The sequence below is a fragment of the Protopterus annectens genome, chromosome 8.part0 (genome assembly GCF_019279795.1).
Source record: "Protopterus annectens isolate FY-2018-M chromosome 8.part0, PAN1.0, whole genome shotgun sequence".
In the NCBI taxonomy this organism is placed as follows: Eukaryota; Metazoa; Chordata; order Ceratodontiformes; family Protopteridae; genus Protopterus; species Protopterus annectens.
Window position 1 is genome coordinate 836,407,412 of NC_056741.1, and position 20,653 is coordinate 836,428,064.

The 20,653-nt window shown below is 38.7% G+C and overlaps 1 protein-coding gene across 1 annotated transcript in view; it reads left to right on the plus strand.

Annotated features, from left to right (window-relative positions):
• Nucleotides 1-250: 250 nt before the first annotated feature.
• LOC122809087 (rano class II histocompatibility antigen, A beta chain-like) overlaps nt 251-20,653 on the plus strand; it is a 233,257-nt gene continuing 212,854 nt past the window's right edge. Inside the window, exon 1 of the mRNA XM_044080313.1 lies at nt 251-422. Within this exon, the coding sequence (XP_043936248.1) occupies nt 332-422 (91 nt within the window). The 5' untranslated portion in view covers nt 251-331. The remainder of the gene's footprint in view (nt 423-20,653) is intronic.

The window sequence follows — 20,653 nt, forward strand, 5'->3', positions numbered from 1 at the left end:
GTGTATATAGAATAAAACAAATGGATTTTCATATTATTTACTAAGATACTGTGAAATTAGCTCTTAAGTTTTGTCTTGATTTAACTTCCACTGCAGCAGATCATAAAACCAAGAGATCTGTGCTTAAAAATATATATAAATGTAAAATATATAGCTAGACTGACTTACCTGAAACAAACCAAAATTTGAAAGGCTTCTGATGTCTCTGACACTTCTGCATTTTCCACAAGGAAACCGATTTCTGCTTCCTGTGTGAAGTTTGGGTCACTGGTTCACTTGTTACAGTCTTGTTATCAGCTTTACTTGAGCATGCACGTTACCACACAGCAGCATGCTTTGCTCATGTTGTGGGATTGCCTTAGGACTGGTTCTTTTTTCACTTCTTCAAAACAATGCCTGTGGAGGAGATCATGTTCGGGAAGGTAGGTGACAGCAGTTTTTTTTCCTTCTTTTTTATGCAAGAAAGCTTTCTGTACTTCTCAGATACAACATCATAACCTTAAGAAGCAGTATCGGCTGAGCACTCACTGCTGGAACGTATTTGTTTATAATTATATTTGTTTATCGGGGTAAAACACTGATTACTGATTTACTTAGTTCATAGAATCACTAAGAGAAAGAATGTGTGATTTAAAGACTTTCAGCTTTGCTTTATGTTTTCAAAAAGCACGATAATTGGGAAGCTCTTTTTAGTTTTGTGAGATATTTATTTTAACAAAAATATGTCTGACATTGCTATTTAGAGTGGGGTTCAAAACAGCAGTACAAAGCATGAACTTTCATCATATATCTCCTTCAATACAGTTTTTATAAAAACAAATTTGCCAAATCATCAGAAATTTCAGCCTAACTGAAAATGTTGCTTCCTGTGGGGACTCACATCCCTTTATGCCCCCCTCAATCTGCTGTAACTTGGGAAACAGTGGCTATTTTGAAATAGTTGTAGTTTTTCAGTCAAACTATAAAGAAATTGTTTCAGACTATTAGGTTTGTACACCTGTGAGCCAGAGGCTTGTATTATGAACAACTGTCCTTGTTTTGTCACTTTGTTGGTATAAATCTTCCTACTGATGTCTTCCCCTCTTTCCTTTACTAAGTTACAGAAAGGATGGGTGAATGAAGGAGTACAGAAAACGGAAGTGAGTTTTGATGTTTTAAGTAATATTGCAGTTATTTATTTATTTTTATACTCTATTATTATTGCTGTATGAAGCATATTGTGTAAGGTTAAATTTTTAATAAAACATTCAAACTAAAAAAAGGGTCTGTATTAGAACACCGAACATTCAAAATGTCGAGTGTTCTAATATCGAACCCTAGCAATCGGAAAAAAAAAACATTGAACATTCGGAACAGCAAATTTTTTCATAGGGAAAAAATTTGCTGTTCCAAAACACACACACACACACACATACACAACACAAGCACACCAAAGAAAACAGCAATCTATACACATACACCTAAACTCTAACACCTAACCCTACACTAAACTATACAAACACCACTAACTATCCACTTACCTTAACCCAAACCCTAACCCTAAGGTCCGTCATTATCGCACAGTCACCTGGCCCGTGCCCTAACCCGCCCTAACCCACACGTCCACACAATCGCACACGTACCTGACCCGCGCCCTAACCCTAACTCACCTAACCCGCACTAACCCACACGTCCACACAATCGCACACTTACCTGAACCCAACCCGTAACTTTCCACCAGAGAGCTGAAAATACTGAAGCAACAGAAATGGACAACTGAATTCTTTCCCTAGGAAATAATTCGATTTCCTGTTACTTCTATATTTTCACCGTTCGCTGAAAACGGGTCAATATTAGAACACCCGACATTTCAAATGTTCGATGTTCTAATATAGACCCTAAAAAATACACTAAAAATTGATTTGTAAATGGAAACTAACATTTGCAAAACTGTAGCAAAAAAAAAAAAATAGCAACATAGAATACCCTAACGGGAAAATAAAACTGTTAAACATATTGTCTAAACAGATCAAAAATTGCCTGGGGAATAAGTACAACTCAGCAGGTAATGTGGCAGAACAGGAGAAAACTATGAATTAAATGACAGACAAAGCAGCTGTGGCTAGGAAAGATGTTAGGAGAGGTTGGAGGAAGAGGTGCAGTATTAGCACAGAGTGTATGGGAAGTAACAGGATGGGTCTGATGAAGCCAACTAATTAGATATTAGGGCTTGAGGAGAGGTGGAGGGAAATAAATATATGTAATTAGACATGAATTCAGGTTACTGTAGTGTTGGTAGAAAGGAAGAGATGAAAAACAAAGGAATGCAGGTGGCATGAATGTAAAAGGTGGATATTTCACAGTTTGAATGTACAGAAGAAACTAACAACTGTAACCATTATAAAGGGCAATAAAATTATGAAACATGCCACTGGTTTATATAGTGAGACAGGTAATGTTTTTTAGAAGGAAGGCATAGAACCTGGACAGAATTCCATTATGAATGCTGCACTGCATATGATATTGCTGCTCTACAGGAAAAGCAGCTGAAAAAGATGAAAGTGAAAAACGAACTTTGGGTTCAGAGACTGCATAAAGCAGCAAGAGTTAAAAAAGAAACTAGTGATGGCCAAAGTGACTGTGGAAGTGGAATGGCAACATACCACTTTCTGGGTAATGCCTTCACTATCTGTGCATGCTCACGTTGCAGAGACTGCATGTCCATACACGTTTGCCTGTGCATTCCTATTTTTTCTTTGTTCAGAGGCTTGTGGCAGTGTAAAGGGATTCAGTCATTGGTCTTATGCCAAACGCATATATATTTCAAGAAAGGTCGTATAAACCGAAGAAACAACAATATAACTTAATGAAAACGGTACTGCAAGACAACTTTAACTTTTAACTACTTACTGAAGTTATTAATGTAGCCTGCCTGAATGTATAATGCAGAGTGACCACATTTGGAATTGGTGAACAAAGTTCAAATAGCAGTCTGGCTGCTGGGAAGTCTAGTTAGCAGGACTGTCTTGTTATCAGCTGGCTTTCTTAGGCACAGAGGCCAGAACAAGTGCTGCAGTGATGCTCTCTAGTGAGAGTTTAGGGGATTGCTACAGCGTCTGTGAACAAAAGCAACCCTGTGAGAAGAGGCATGTTTTGAAACAAGTCTATCTAACCTACTGTCAGGACGCTGCATGTTTGTGACCTAGGGTAGAATGGGATTGAAACGTTAAGGTAAAATAGAAATATTTGTCATCCCTCCCACGACGATGCCACTCCTGAGATACAGACATCTCAGTCTTTTTTGTTAGGAGGTGAATTATAAGTTATAATGGACAGTGGGTTCTAGAACTATAGTCAAAGATCACAGGGAGGGTGAAAACAAATTTAAGGAAATCTTAGAGTTCTAATTTTATGCTATTCATGGAGAGAAATGTTTAAGCTGTATAGCAAAATGTAATTACAATAGCAATGGATTTACATTTTTAATCAAACACTTTGATTCAGTTTTTTTTTTGCTTACCTTGTACATAAGTAATCATATTTTGTGCAGTGTAGCACATTTATATATATATATATATATATATATATATATATATATATATATATATATAGCCTGCGCACAAATTGTTTTTGAAATTGTGTGTATCTAGTAACATGCTTACAATGTCTTTGTGGAGGCTGAGGACTCCTAGAGTGGCTGCACATGGGAGGGCACAAGGCAGGCAGTCATGAGCTGTCTATTGTCTATTGCTAGACAGTGTTAGGGAGGCGGCAGTTTTATTAGATAAGGCACAAGTAAAGATAACAGTGAGATCAACAAGCAGCAGGGGAAGGTGCAAACAGCAGGCAGTGTGTGTGTGTGCGCTTGAGTGCGCATGTGTGTGTGTGTAGGGGGCATGGTAAAGGATATATGGAGCAGCAACAAACATTAAACAGGGAGGAGATGCAATTATTATTAGGGGAGGGTGTGGGTTGCAGGAGTGGAATGTGAAAGACTAGAAAAAGAGGGATATTTTTATGGGCGGTCTTTCTCCAACAGTGTTAGATAAGGCTAGAAGGGTAGGGGAGGAAGCCAATTAAGTTCTGCGATGAAATGGTAGTAGTACTATGCATGAGGACTCATAATGTAAAGGCCAGGGTAATCCAGTTTCAAATGATTTAGGCAAGTTAGGGAAAACATGTACTGACGTGAGCATGAATAACATGGCTGAGGAAGCTCTAGCAAATGAATGAGATAATGTGTATGCAAGAAATATGCACATTCACCCAGGGAGAGTATACCTATCTGTAATGTTCAGGCAGCAATAAACACCATGAAGCATCTGTCTGGTCTGGTATGCATACCTCTCAACCTGGAAACATCAAAAATCTGGACAAAGGCCCATGAAAAATAGGTACAAATCTGTATGTTGATTAACACAATTTGCATACATAATTATACAGCCCCACCCACTCCAATGGAATTGTGGGATATCAGCTTTCAAATGCAAACTAAAGAGCAGACAACCAAAATATGGCCCCAGGCCCAGACCCTGTAGTAAATGGTAACCATTTTTTTTTTCAAATGTGTAGCAATGATGTTCACTGGGAAGGAAGAAGATGATGAACCTTATGATTTTGTTTTTGGTGACTTGCAGTATGTGGGTTTTGTGGTAAAGGTAGGGCATTTAATGGTAGGCAATATTCTAATCTTAGCAAAAGAATGCCCTACTGATCAGTGGCGCAGCTAGAGTTTGTGCCGCCTGGTGCTGTCTTTCAGTTTGCCGCCCTTCCCCCTTACAAAAATCATGGTCAAATGGGGTCCCCACACACAGCCCTCCCCCCGCAGTCATTCCAATGTCCCATTACTTGGCTATTTTGCCCCATTTACCATAAATACTGTAATGTGCATACTGCTTTACTTCTACAATGATTATTTGATTTCATTTAAAACTTTTATTTTACATTTTATAGCACAAACCCTAATAGACATCTGCTAAACAAAGCAATACAGTCTCAGAATGAAAACAGACTTAGCATTAAAACCTCTCTGCCTTTGAAACTCAAATTTGTTAAAACAGCATTGAAACCAACATTCAAAGAAAATGCAAAAGCCATCTAAATAATTCCACATTAAAGAGATCTGTAACTAATGAAGAGATTGCTAGCAAACAACTTTATATTTCATTGTTTCATCTACAAATAAAGTGCCCATTGCCCTTAAAGAATACATTGCCTACGTTAGATTAAAAATAATAAGCTAGTAATATTGCAATAGGGAATGGATGGCAAACTGATAACAGGTTCATAGTTATTAGGTATCTCCGCCAAAGAGGACATTCTCGGGACTGCAGCATCTACCCCCTTTAAAAGTACAATACAGTACAGTATCAGCAATCCATCTGCATACTGTGGGAGTAGAACCCACAGCCTTTACATCAAAAGCAAGTATACTACCTGTTGTACTACTAACAACACAAGCAGCACATGAAATCTTGAAAAAGCCAACATTTATTAGGGAGGGTACAAAGGCCCAAAACACGGGACACATTTTAAACATTGCTTGTATAATCTTAGAAATTTGCTAGAATAAAATGTTTTGTGTTACCATGCATTTCCTGAAAGATAGGAAGACTGAAACTTAAATGGTTATCATTATTTAGTGAATTCAGTTCTCACTGATTTGCCAGAAAACCACAAATTTTAAGAGGAATAGACCAAAATTATGAGCCAAACATTCTGTGAATCTTTGGACAGTTGAACAGTTGAGAAACTCCTTGAATCTTGAGTGGTGGTATGGGTAGAGAATTTAGGCTCTTGCTCTTTGTACCTAAGGGACAGGGTCTGAGTCTGAGTAACCTTAACTACCAGTTACACACACACACACACACACACACACACACACACACACACACACACACACACACACACACACACAGACCAGTCCTGTACATATAAGAAACACACACACACACACACACACCAGTCCTGTACATATAAGAAACACACACACACACACACACACACACACACACACACACACACACACACACACACACACACACACACACACACACACACACACCAGTCCTTTCTCTCATACAAATAAGAAACTTCAATGCAGCAAGAAATCAGTTGCCTCACTAGAGCCAAAAACACACTCCACTAGGTCTGGTCTGTCTTGTAATAACATTGCAAAACAGAACTGACACACTCCAATAGGCAGTAAGGCTCATAACAACATTCGAATTGCAAAGGAACTAGCAGTGCAGTATCAATGCATGTTTACTTTCTCTCATACAACAAGCCATACACTTCAATGCAGCGAGAAATCAAAGTCAACACAAAGTGCCACATATTCAATGCGGTGTATAAAAAAGAATTAGTAAACTCAATGCGAGAAAAATACCATGCAGTGCATAAAACAGAATTAAGTACACAATGTGAGAAACAGGAATTAAGTAAACAGTCAAAAAACACTTAAAAAAACTCTGGGAAATATGAAAATTAAAGGGGCAACTCAGGATTTCGTATCACCCCAATATTTTGCCCTCAAAACCAGTATTTACCAAGGAATTAGGTATGGTTGAGATGTATGCTGGTATGTCTTTCATTCAGTGTTATGCAGACACAGCTTAGGTTAGACAAACATAGCAGTAGTTAGTAGAAACCATTATAGCTCTCAACTGTCCCTGATTTTGCCTTGTACTTTTTACTTGTGTGTCGTAAAATATTTTGTTTTCTGATAAATCAGTAATGATTGTAGTCCGTCAATAATGTGAGTCCACAGTTTCATACTTCTTATTGCTCAGAAAATGAATGATGATGCAAAATCTATTAATAAAAAAGTACTGCAAGACTCTAAATCATTTTTCAGTGAATTAGAGTAATATTTTAAAATTGCCACTAATATTGAGCCTTTGTCTCCCATTATTTTTGTCTTTGCCCATATTTTTTGAGCAAATAAGCTGAGAGTTTTGCAAACCATGCATGTGAATTTAAACAGCTCTAGAGAAAAATCTAAGGTGGGGATAGAGAAGAAACTAAAAAAATAAAGAAAAAAGTGCAGTGACTTGTGCTGGTAAATACTGAAGCTGTTGGTATGAGGTACAGTACATATAAATATCAAGGTAAACTTCTTTCCTTATCGTGTAGCCCTATGGAATAAGTTATCATTTCCTTCACGATTTGCAGAAAACATAAATGACTTTAAGAAGAAGCTAGATAGGAGACTTTTAGATGTAAGCTCCATGATGACCTCCTAGACAAATTTTGAGCTTGTTCAATACTAACGTTATAATACTATAATGTATGTGTGACAACAAGGGGTTATTAGAAATAACATTTTGGTGTAACAACAGGCTTTTGCCAACATACTAAATAGACGTGATTAAGTAAACTGATAATGCTCCAAGCTGTGTATGCAGTGGTCAAGACTGGCTTCTGATTTGTGTCTATTGTTTACTGGGAGAATTTCTAGCTCCCTGTGACCCTGAAATAGATAAAGCAGCTATTAAAAAATAGTTGGATGGATAGATGCCGCATACCTCTAAACTGTACAGATTTTTGCAGAATATCCAGATTTCTGTTTCATAATTTTTATCTGCTTTTCATAAAAATACGTTTTTTGTTTTTTTTTGTCAAATTAGTGGCAAATCGTTAAAGATTAAAGTTAGAAAATGACTGACATTTGAGTTTCAGACTTTATACCCTTCAGAAAATTCATGCTAATACAAAACCCATCTATCAACTTTTTCAGTTGGTGAGAGCAATATTTAAAAATTTTCCCTATTTTAGGCATTTGTCCCACTTTTATTTATGGCTATGTCCAGATTTCTTGCTCTAAGAGGTTGAAAAGAATGAAAGATGGAAAAGTCATTATAATAATTCCATGGATAAAACAAGCAAGGAAACTAAAATTACTGCAGGGTTTGAGTGGCATACAAGTGTCACTAAATGTAATGTGAACATATGAACAAAAATAGCGCAGAAGTACTTTCTAACAAAAGACTAAGTGTGTTATGTAAAAATGACATATTATGTGAGTTTGCATGTAACTGAGTTGTGTAAAACAGTACATATTCACTTTTCATGACTAATGGTTATACGCTGAATTATCTTCTTTCGGCTGTTCCTGTTAGGGATCGCCACAGCAGATCACCTGTTTCCATTTCTTCCTGTCCTCTGCATCTTGCTCTGTCACACCAACCACCTGCATTTCCTCTCTCACCATATCCATAAACCAGTGGCAGCTGGTGACTTCAAATCAAAGGGGGGCTGCAGGAGACAGCTGAATGGGTGGGGTCAATGGGAAGGGGTGTGGCCAACTAGAAAGGGGAGGAGCTATGCTCACAACCACAAAAACTAACTAAATACACTGCCCTGGGTGCCAAACCGTCATTATGAAAGTCCAATCAAGACAAAATGAAGTGTAGAAGAATAAAAATATTTCAATGCATTGGCTGCATGACAGCTTACTTAATATCTAGATGGAAACAAAAAGGTTGTGAGGCATGAAAAAAATAAATTACTTTTTAAATACATTCATGGAATGCCAGTCAAAATCAAGTATAAGAAAAACAAGCAGCACTTCACTCAAACCACTGCAGTTCTAATTATAATTTATATTCAGCTTTATTAAAGTACCAAGTAACATGCTGAAAGTAGAAATCTTTGATGCCCCAACTTGTAAAAATGTTTCTTATCCAAAAAAAGACCTGCTGCCTGACAACTATCTATTTGTTTCATGGGGAAAACATGATCAAAGTAAAAAATGAAAAGCAAACAAGAAATAAGCTCAAGATACATTGCTTAAAAGGATTACTCTACAGGTTATGGACCACACGATTGGCATTCTGTTTAGTTTGGATAAAGCCTGCAGAGAAGACTGGAAGTCTCCAAGTGTAATGAGCTTCTTAAAATAATGTAATCCTGTCCTTTATTACAAATACTGTCATATGCATTTCAATACCCAAGGCTTATACATTATCTAGTTAAGTATTCTCTACATGACAACAGAAAGGCTTTCAATGTTGGCAATTCTTTAACAGTATGTTTATTAAAGCTTACTTGCATCTTATGATCTCAGCCAAGCTTACCTGATGGTCATTAAAGTATTGCTATCTAAATACAGAGCAATAGGCACTTTGAGTAATAAGCATAAATCAACACTACAAAAAATATGATAGAAACCAGACCATTCTGCAAAAATCAAAGACAGATGAAACGCCACTCTAGTACTTGTGTCTACCTTGGATCGGGGGGATACTCTGCAGATTTACACTGCATAACTACTCCTTGCCTTGCTTCGACACATCCAGAGTCACTACATGGGGGAGTGGTGTGCAAGAAGTATGTCACAATTTGAAATGTCTCTGGCTGACTGCGATGGCCCTGACATATTTGTCATACCTCTCAACCTCAGAGCAAGAAATCTGGACAAAGACATACAAAGAAATGAGACAAAGGCCCAAAAATAAGGACAATTTTTAAATATTGCTCTTATAAACTTAGAAAGATAATTAAAAAGATAATAGAATAGTAGACCTTGCATTAGTATGAATTTTCTGAAGCGTATGAAATCTGAAACTCAAATGTCTGACATTATTTATCATCTAACTTCAGTCTTTAATGATTTGCCACTAATTTACCAGAAAACCACAATTTTATGAAAAACAGACAAAAAATGTGATGCAAAAATATAAAATAGCCACACAATACAGCTGGGAACCTGTCAAAGGGACACTTTATTTTTTAATATTAGTACATGTCCAAGTACTTGCCTTGCTTTTTTTCAGATCCATAAAGCAAGGGGTTGCATTCTATGATTTTACTTCAAACTGCCCATGTTTTTTACCTGATTATAAGCACAAAGCAGTTGTATGTGCTCTGTGTGCATGATGTTTTTGTGGTTCATGTTGATTGTGTCACTTGGTTTGAGCTGGCACACTGTTAACCCAAAAATTTGTAAGCCAGGAAGCCTCATGTCATATAAACCAATATAAACCAATGAAAAAGATGAATTAAGTAAACTGGGCAACTGATTCTAAATTATTGACATAGGAAATACTTTTCATCCTGTTAAAGAATGAGAGGTGTGTGATATGAATTGCCTTTCACTGAATACTAAACCAAGTACAAGAACATCCCTTTAGTTTAGTGGATCCCAGCACACTGGCACACTCAACCACCATATATTTCAATTTTGTCTAGCTATGGGAGAAAAAAAGCTTCTGCAAAAATCACACCAGCAAATTGGAATGGTCTGCTAACTGAGCTTAGAAGAGAAACAAATTACAATTTCAGGGAAAAAAATCTGGAATACCTCAAACAAAGTTTGACCCATGGTTTATTATCAAATGGGAAAAGGTTTCACTCCATCCCCTTCACCAAACAAAAACCCAACTATTTCTCATCCTTAACTACCACTAAAATATGCCCATAGTAAATATGTATGTAGTGCACAAAATCTTGTAAATATACACTATCCATTATAAATCCTCTATTTGACTATAGTGTCAACTTACTCTGGTATGATAAATATCATTAGATTAGCTAGCACTGGTACTGAATAGGGTTAAAGGGTAGCAAATAATTATTAGCAATGAAATAAACTATGCACTTGAATTACTGTTGGAGAATTGCAGTCACCACTGCTCTCACTAACTATAGTCAAGCACTGATGTGTTACAACAGCTATACTCTACAAAATGTTAAGACACATACATTTATGTTGCACTGCCTGTAATACCTGTTTCCTATATGTACCTACTTCTGTGCCAAACCATAGCTAGCTTGAAAGGGTCCTCAGATTAGCCTCTCTACTCAATTAATAAACAAAAGCAAATAAATAAATATTTTACTTTCTCCATTATTCACTAACATTTCTTTGCATACTGTCATTATTCTCGGCAGACTAGCGTATCAGAACAGGGTTGCCAGTTCATTCCTGATAAGAGGTACTTGTTAAGTAGATGAGCATTACTTGTAATGGAACCTAATTAAGTATCTAAGATGGGCTTTAGTTTACTGGTTGCTGTTTGATCCCTGCAGTATTTAAACTAGTCTTCTAATTTCCTTACTTAATATACAAGAATATAGTTAGCAATAAAGTGTTTGTTATTTTCTTGTTAGTCACAAGAGTTATGCATGCTTGAATTCCTTGACTGCTGATTTTAATAGGACCCTTTTTTATTTATCCGTACGATATCTAGACCAAGGCAGTGCACTTTACCCATGACAAATTTGTACAGTGACATTATTAATAAAAACATTACATCTTCTTTTCCTTAAATAATATCATTGCATAATATAGCCACACTTCACAGTGCCTCAGCTTTTAAATCCATAAGGCAAATGCAAACCTCATTCATATATTTAAATTAAATAATTTAATTTATACATACCACCTGTACCAAGAAGAAAACTCTCTGTACTCTTCTCACTCTGCTAAGTTCTAACTTCTTTTCTTTCTTCTTCTCTTCTTTCCTCAGTTCTTCTCTTCTGTTCTTCAGCACAGGCTGCACAGCTGATAAAATATTTAGTCCGCCCAAAAAAAAAAAAAAATTTTAATCCAATGGCAAATTTAAAATTATTAATAAAATAATCCACAACTGACTACTGTTTGAATTGATTCTCGCTCTTTTCCCAGCACATAAAGCCCGGGAAGAGAGTGACAACCAATCAGCAGCATTTAACCCAGCAAGCACGTCATGACGTGCCTGCGGACGTCGCAGTCCGAGCCCCTTCCAATTCTATGCGGTTTGGAACCGCATAGACTTCTGGGCATCACAATGATGCCTTCATTGCTCCTCCGGGCTGCAATGAAAACAAACAAACAAAAAAAAAGCTGTTTAAAACTGCGGTTAAAGTGCGCAAAGCGCATGCACGTACTTCCGAGTCGCGGACTCGAAATTTGATTAAAGTACAAAAAAAAGTTTTTTTTTTTTTTTTTACATTATTTATAAAACATAAACAATTAATACTATTTAGCTGAGGGGGGCTGCAGTCCAGCAGTCCGATGCCACGAGCCACCCCTGCCATAAACCTTATCTTAGGCCTTCCTCTTTTCCTGTTACCTGGTAGCTTCATCCTTAGCATCTTTTTCCCAATATACTCAGCATCCCTTCTCAGCATATGTCCAAACCAACGTAATCATGCCTCTCTGGCTTTGCATGTAACTGAGTTGTGTAAAAAGGTACATATTCACTTTTCATGACTAATGGTTATACGCTGAATCATCTTCTTTCAGCTGTTCCCGTTAGGGGTCGCCACAGCAGATCACCGGTTTCCATTTCTTCCTGTCCTCTGGATCTTGCTCTGTCACACCAACCACCTGCATGTCCTCTCTCACCACATCCATAAACCTTTCCTCTTTTCTTGTTACATGGTAGCTTCATCCTTAGCATCTTTTTCCCAATATACTCAGCATCCCTTCTCAGCATATGTCCAAACCAACGTAATCGTGCCTCTCTGGCTTTGTCTCCAAACCTTCCAACCTGGGCTGACCCTCTAATATACTTATTCCTAATCTTGTCCACCCTCGTCACACCCAGTGCAAATCTTAACATCTTTAATTCTGCCACATCCAGCTCAAACTCCTGCCTTTTTGTTAATGCCACTGTCTCCAATCCATATAACATAGCTGGTCTCACTACCCTCTTGTAGACCTTCCCTTTCACTCTAACAGGTACTCGTCTGTCACAAATCACTCCTGACACTCTTCTCCACCCACTTCATCCTGCCTGTACTCTCTTCTTCACCTCCCTTCCACACTCAAAGTTACTCTGAACTATTGACCCCAAGTATTTAAACTCATCCACCTTCGCTACCACTACTCCTTGCATCCTCACCATTCCTCTATCCTCCCTCTCATTCACACACATATATTCTGTCTTAGTCCTGCTGACCTTCATTCCTCTTCTCTCTAGAGCATATCTCCATCTCTCCAGGGTCTCCTCCACCTGTTCCCTACTCTCACTACAGATCACAATGTCATTTGCAAACATCATAGTCCACAGGGACTCCTGTCTGTTCTCGTCTGTCAACCTGTCCATCACCATTGCAAATAAGAAAGGGCTCAGAGCTGATCCTTGATGTAACCCCACCTGCACCTTAAACGCATCCATCAATCCCACCGCAGACCTCACCGCTGTCACACTACCCTTGTACATATCCTGTACCACTCTTACATACTTTTCTGACACTCCTGACTTCCTCATACAATACCACAACTCCTCTCTAGGCACCCTGTCATATGCTTTCGCTAAGTCTACAAACACACAATGCAACTCCTTCTGACATTCTCTGTATTTCTCCATCAACACTCTCATAGCAAATATCGCATCTGTAGTGTTATTTCCTGGCATGAAACCATACCGCCGATCACTAATCATCACGTCCCTTCTTAACCTTGCTTCCACTACTCTTTCCCATAACTTCATGCTGTGACTGATCAATTTAATCCCTCTGTAGTTACTACAGCTCTGCACATCACCCTTATTCTTAAAAATCGGTACCAAAACACTTTTTCTCCATTCCTCAGGCATCTTCTCACTTTAAAAGATTTCATTAAACAATTTGGTTAAAATCTCCACTGCCATTTCACCTAAACACCTCCATGCTTCCACAGGTATGTCATCTGGGCCAACAGCCTTTCCATTCTTCATTCTCTTCATAGCTATCCTTACTTCCTCCTTGCTAATCCATTGCACTTCATGATTCACTATCCCTACATCATCCAACCTTCTCTCCCTCTCATTCTCTTCATTCATCAACCCCTCATAGTACTCTTTCCATCTCCTCAACACACTCTCCTCACTTGTGAGTATGTTTCCCTCATTATCCTTTATCACCTTTACCTGCTGCACATCTTTCCTAGCTCGGTCTCTCTGTCTAGCCAATTGGTACAGGTCCTTTTCTCCCTCCTTAGTGTCCAACCTTTCATACAACTTTTCATATGCCTTATGCTTAGCCTTCACCACCTCTCTCTTTGCCATGCACCTCATCTCCTTATACTCCTGTCTACTTTCTTCATCTCTCTGACAATCCCACTTCTTCTTTGCCAACCTCTTTCTCTGTATACTCTCCTGTACTTCCTCATTCCACCACCATGTCTCCTTGTTGTCCTTCCTCTGTCCAGATGTGATACCAAGCACCTTTCTAGCCATCTCCTTTACTAGCTCTGCTGTAGTTACCCAGCTATTTGGTAACTCTTCACTGCCACCCAGTGCCTGCCTTAACTCATCCCTGAACTCCACCTCACAATTACCCTTTTTCAATTTCCACCATTTGATCCTTGGTGCTGCCCTCACACTCCTCCTCCTCTTCTTGATCACCAATGTCATCCTACAAACCACCATCCTATGCTGCCTAACTACACTTTCTCTGGTCACCACTTTACAGTCTCCAATCTCCTTCAAACTGGCCCTCCTACATAAGATATAATCCACCTGTGTGCATCTTCCTCCACTCTTGTATGTCACCCTATGCTCCTCCCTCTTGTTAAAATATGTATTCACCACAGCCATGTCCATCCTTTTCGCAAAATCCACTACCATCTGACCTTCTGTATTCCTTTGTTTAACACCATACCTACCCATCACTTCCTCATCCCCTCTGTTCCCTTCACCAACATGCCCATTGAAATCTGCTCCAATCACCACTCTCTCACCCTTGGGTACAGTCATCACCACTTCATCCAATTCACTCCAAACTTTTTCTTTCTCATCCATTGCACACCCAACTTGTGGAGCATATGCACTAACAACATTCATTATTACACCATCAATTTCCAGCTTCATAAACATCACTCTATCTGACACTCTTTTCACCTCCAAAACACTTTTCGCATACTGTTCCTTCAGAATAACTCCTACACCATTTCTCCTCCCATCCACACCATGATAAAACAATTTGAACCCACCGCCGATACACCTAGCCTTATTTCCCTTCCATCTGGTCTGTTGCACACAAATATACCAACCTTCCTTCTGTCTATCATATCAGCTAGCTCTCTCTCTCTATACCAGTCATACTACCAACATTCAAAGTTCCAACCCTCACTACCACAGTCCTAGCCTTTCTCCTCTCTTCCTGCCTTCAGCCATGCCTTCCACCTCTTCTCCTCCTTCGGCCAACAGTAGCCCAATTTCCGCCAGCAATCTGTTGGCTAACAGTGTTGGTGGCGGTCGTTGTTAACCGGGGCCTCGACCGATCCGGTATGTAAATAGTAACTGGTGACTGCATGAAAAGTTTTGGTGAAGTTTTAAGCCGGATGCCCTTCCTGACGCAACCCTCCCCATTTATTCGGGCTTGGGACCGGCACAAAGAAATGCACTGGCTTGTGCATCCCCAGTGGCTGGGTTAATGGTTATACGCTGAATAAACAGCAAAATGAAGTTCAAAGTACTTTTTCATAACAAGACAATATTTAGAAAATGTAAACACTTTAGGTGTATGGCTAAGTATCTATCGATCTATCTATCTATCTAGCTATCTAGCTGTCATCTATATATCAAGCCTTTATGGAGCAAAGTATTCAAAGCTTTACTGAGATTTCTTGTATTCTTTTATCCAAATGATAAGCAAACTAGAACTATGTTTCAAAAATATTTTTTCTAAACAAACTGTTAACCATATACTGTTGAAAGTGATTATATTGTTAAGAAACACATTATTTGTCAAGTAAATAAGACGTTTTTAGTGCAGAAAGTCTGGAAGTAGTATTTGGACCTGGCATTTAGCTGAATCACAAAATGGCAGAGCATGTCAGGAATTTAGAAACCCAGTGTATGCAGTCATGGCCAAGCCATTACTGTTTACCATTCATGTGCAATGACCTCTGAGGCTTGTCAAAAATGCATGTGGTCAGGCCAAATTACATGATAAGCAGCTCTTCATTGTGGCTGCAATATAGACTTATGGGAAGATTATGTTAGACCAAATTGCAGCTCCAGTAAAGTACAAGCAGCTGTTGCAAACGCTAACCATACACACACCTTTATGGTAGTCAGTGTGAAGCTGCCCACACATATGAAGAGTAATATGTTGAGTTACTACTGTGAGTCTAGGACAATACCTATGCAGAAAAATGTCTTTCCGACCAAAGTAAAGCTAAGACTGTTAAAGGCTGAGTGTACAGGCTGTAGTAAGAGAGTGAAAACAACAGAAACTAACAGAAGACTTTGAAGGGAGAAGGTGAACATAGAAGGGATGCAGAACTGAATGTAGAAGGGGGTATGATGCATACACAGATACTCAACTGAAATACCTGGACATGCACCAAATGTGAAGCATACACAGGATTAGGGTGATACAGCAAAGTAACATGATGTACTAATCAACACCACTCCTGACATCATCACATTTTTATTTTGCCTGTGTGCCTATACTACAATACCAAATGTAATGAAAAACAACGTATCAACACTGAAAGGATTTGAACCCATTACCCAGTTCAGTGATACTGTGATAAACACAGCCTTAATTAGATGACTTCTTGTAGAAGTTAAACTGACTGGATCAGGGAAACAGATATCGGGGAATGTTACCCAACAATAGACTGGAAGCAGTAATCAAACAACAAACCTCAAGGGAATTGATGCCAGAACGTACTCAAAACTTCTGTCCTAAACACAACATTAACTAAGTGAGCTATTGCAAGAGTTGCACTGAAGGGGTCAGGGAAACACATATCAGGGGAGTGTTACCCAACAACATTATGGAAATAGTAATCAAAAGGCTGACTTGAATGGAAATGAGCCCAAGACTTTACTCAAAACAGAATTGAAGCAGAAAAGTAAACTGGTGGATATAACCATGAGAAGATTGGATCACACCATTATGTGCATTTGTCAGCTTACAAAATAGGTAATTGACAAGCTTAGCCATGGCAGCAGGTAGAAACAAGGCACATGTTTTACTCCGTTTTATATTTAGCAATGATGCTCAACTCATTCGTAGGACCAATGGCAATATCCATAGTGCATGGCATACTTTTGACTTCATTTTTGCTATACAATTAGAAGTACAGTTTCTCATTGGTTATATATGAGTACCAAGGGTGCTCTGTTTGAACCACCTTGAACCATTTGACCACAAAAAGAATTATTTTTTTAAGCTCTTTTGGGCATGCGTGTGGTTTGTTTATTGATTTTTTTGCCAGGTTATGGTTTGGAAATGGGAATATAGAACAAAGATGAAAAGGAGAAGCAAGTAGAGGCTAGAACAGTAAGCAAATAAAAGAGTGGGATGGAAGTGGGGTAGGAGAAATAATCTTTTTTTTGTGGAACAGGTGCTTATTTTTTTAAGAGAAGGGAAAGTTGGGGAACGAAGTAACAGAAAAGTAAGAGGGGTGGATTAGGTAGTGGGTAAAGACAGATAAAACATACAGGGTATGGGGTAACACAATGAGGGAGGAGGAACATGATGGTGAAGGAGACACCAGACAAAGTGAGGGAAGACGGTGGTGATGGGAGGATTTTTAAAATAGCAGGAGTGATCATGGACACAAAAGGGAGGAGAACACCTGGTTGAGGGATAGGATTAGATATTTGCTGATTCAGTCAGTGACAGCTGAGACAAAGTAGAGGATTACCATCACCCTGGGTACTGCCACTCTGGTTCCTGACTGAGCAGGGATGCAACTCAAAGAACACAGTTTCCATCTGGCTGATGTGGGCATCCAACATCCTATCGAAGATATCTCCCACAATGACTGCCAGCTGCGAATGGGTTACAAAGATGTCATCTTCACTCACACTGCTACCATCTTTTATCACTGTACTATCCTCCAGTATAGGATTACCTGATGCAAATGGTGCAGATATGGCAGGAGGTCTGGCGGCAACTGCAGCTAGCTCGAACCCAGATGTGCTGGATGCTTCAGATGTTGGTGGTGATGGTTATGCTGCAGTTGCTGCCAGCTGTGGGGGGTGCTGTCAGGCCTTGCTGGTGGGCTGGCTGCGGACTGTTATGCTGCTGCATATAGTAGTAAAATAAACAGGGAGAAAAAAATAAATAAATAACCCAAAAAAGTATGTAAGAGAAAAGACAGAGACAAAGACAGTGGCGGAAATGAAATACAAATATAATGAAAATGGCTTTCTAACTATTATTGGTAATGATACAGTTTGACAGAATACATTTTGCAAAGCATTAAATAATCACAAGCCTTACATACGTGGACGTTATACTGCTGTGGTGATATTAATGGACAGGAAATATGCATTAGATCATTTTCACGATCACAACAGAGGTTAGGGGGTGAGAATTGAAGCCACTGTCATCTACATCAATATGATATCACTTAACATGAAGATCCACTTGCCCACCTGTACAAGAGGCATCATGAAGAAACATGTATTACATTGCACGGTCATACTAATATCTTTGATATATGCCACTAATGACAGACGTGCACTAGTTTCTTAATGTTATATATTATTCTGCAATGTCTACTACTATTAAAAGCCAGACATTTTTTATGACAGCATGTGTATTCACCACAGCACTTTCTTTGGCACTCCTACCTACTCCTCTGCAGCTGCCTATTCCTTTTGATCTACACCGGGACTAGAGACATAAAAAGGACATAATAAAACTTTATATGGTGGCATGCAGGGGCAGATAATTTAGGTAGCTAAATGATTTTACACTTACAGTATGGAGGTGGTGACTGCACCTTAACGTTTTCCACCCACCAGAGAAGGAAGTCAGGCTTTCGACAATGCATGTCACTGTAATGGTGATTTCATTGTTTCCATGGGCATGGGATGCCTGTAGCATGAAAGACGGCCTTGTCCAAACTAATCCAGGTATCAGCCTTATACTGTGAGCCCATATAGCTCTCCTGAAGGAGCCTCTGCCTGTACTCTTTGTAGAGGATGTCCAGAAAAAATCTTGGATTCCTCCTCACACCATGTTTGTCCTCTAAAAGGAGCATTACCCTCTTCTTCTTCAGCCATAGTGTCTCCCCTTGAAAGATCTCAGGTAAAAAATGACAAACAATTGACACTTAAAACCGTTCTCCATGTCTTGGCCTCCATGAAATGATGGGCATCGATGGACACCTCATTTGCATGATGGATGGCAAGCACAGAAATTATTGGTACTGTATTTATATGGTCCCAATGGCACTCTAAGGAGTAAATCTTGGCAGCCATTCATCCTTGTCTATGCTGTTTAGAATGCATGCTCTGCAGTGACTCCACCTGATGATGGTTAAATATGGGACAGCAGTTATCTCATCCTTATGATGTTTACCAGGTTTGCACATTCTGCAACTTGAATGATTCAGAAACAGTAATGAGATGAGCTCTAACTGGCATAGTCACCATGGCCAGACAGATGAATTTACACGATAATAGGCAGAGAGCTGCACTGCACTATGGAAAAGATTAAGAACACAGACTTCTAGCTATGGTGATGGTTCATCCAGTACACTTCCTGTTAGAGCCAGCTCCCTTCCTCACCTGTGCAAATGATGATTACTGTGACCTACCCTTTGTAATACCATTTTGCATACATATTTTGTATACATATTTTGTGGGATTTTTTTTCCAGGGGATGATGTTTCATATACCTGGGCAAAGCAGCTGCAGTGAGAGCCTTAGCATGATGTGACAAAGTTTTATGAATCCAACCCCATGTTTGTTGCAATGTGAGTTTTAATACTATTCAGCCAGATTGGTCAATATATGTGAAAAGAAAGGAGTTTTGATGTGACTGTAGCAATGCTGATTGCACAAAGAAGGCTTCAGTTTTTTTCTGTGTGCTATAAGACTTAGGACATAAAGCTTGCTGTGCTGTTTGGTGGTAACAGAAAAGGATAATTTAAGTACCTTTAAAGTGCCCCTTGCATTTAATAGAACCCCATGAATCTAACATCTTCAATACCAACCAAATGATTTATATTACATAAAATAAATCAAATGAATGAAAACATGTCTGAATGTGTAGCAGAATTACGCTGGTAAAGGGGTGCCATTTTCAAGTTGGACTGACTGTTTCAAGACAGACAAGTTGTTGTGTTGTACTTATTATGTCAAAATGTATTCTCTATCTTCTTCTTCTTCTTTCGGCCTTTACAAAATAAATGCTTTGATTAAGACTGTGAGGTGATATTGTAATACCTGAAATCCTGACTACGAATTCAGTGACATTCCAAGATAAAACACAAATGCTAAAACTGTATGAATATGAAAATAAGCATGGTCGCCATGCCATTATTTGTAGAAAATGGATTTGCTTCTAGAAGTGAGCAGGGAATTTATTTTAACTTGAGTAAACAGTCACACAAGATGACTGCCAGACTGTTTAAAATATTTAAGGTCACACAAATCAATGGCACAAATCATCAAAAGAACAAGATGGGTTGTAAATTTGAAGATAATAAAAAGCTTCTGAGTGCAGTGCTAATACAAGATAAGGAACTGTGCAAGCAAGCAACTCCTAGAAAAAAATGTGCTAACATGTTGACCAAATGGAGGCAAGCATTAACACCAACTCTTTTCAGAATATGTCAAAAGTGAAGATTGTAGTCAAAAACAAACAAGCACAACCATAACAGTTCGGCACACCATTAAAACTTTCAGCTGCTTAGTTACAAGGCAAAAAGCAAAAACACTGGTCTACTGAAGACTGTGAACAAACTTGCAGCTAAACAAAAAGTTTCACCTCTCAGTAAGTGTTCTAT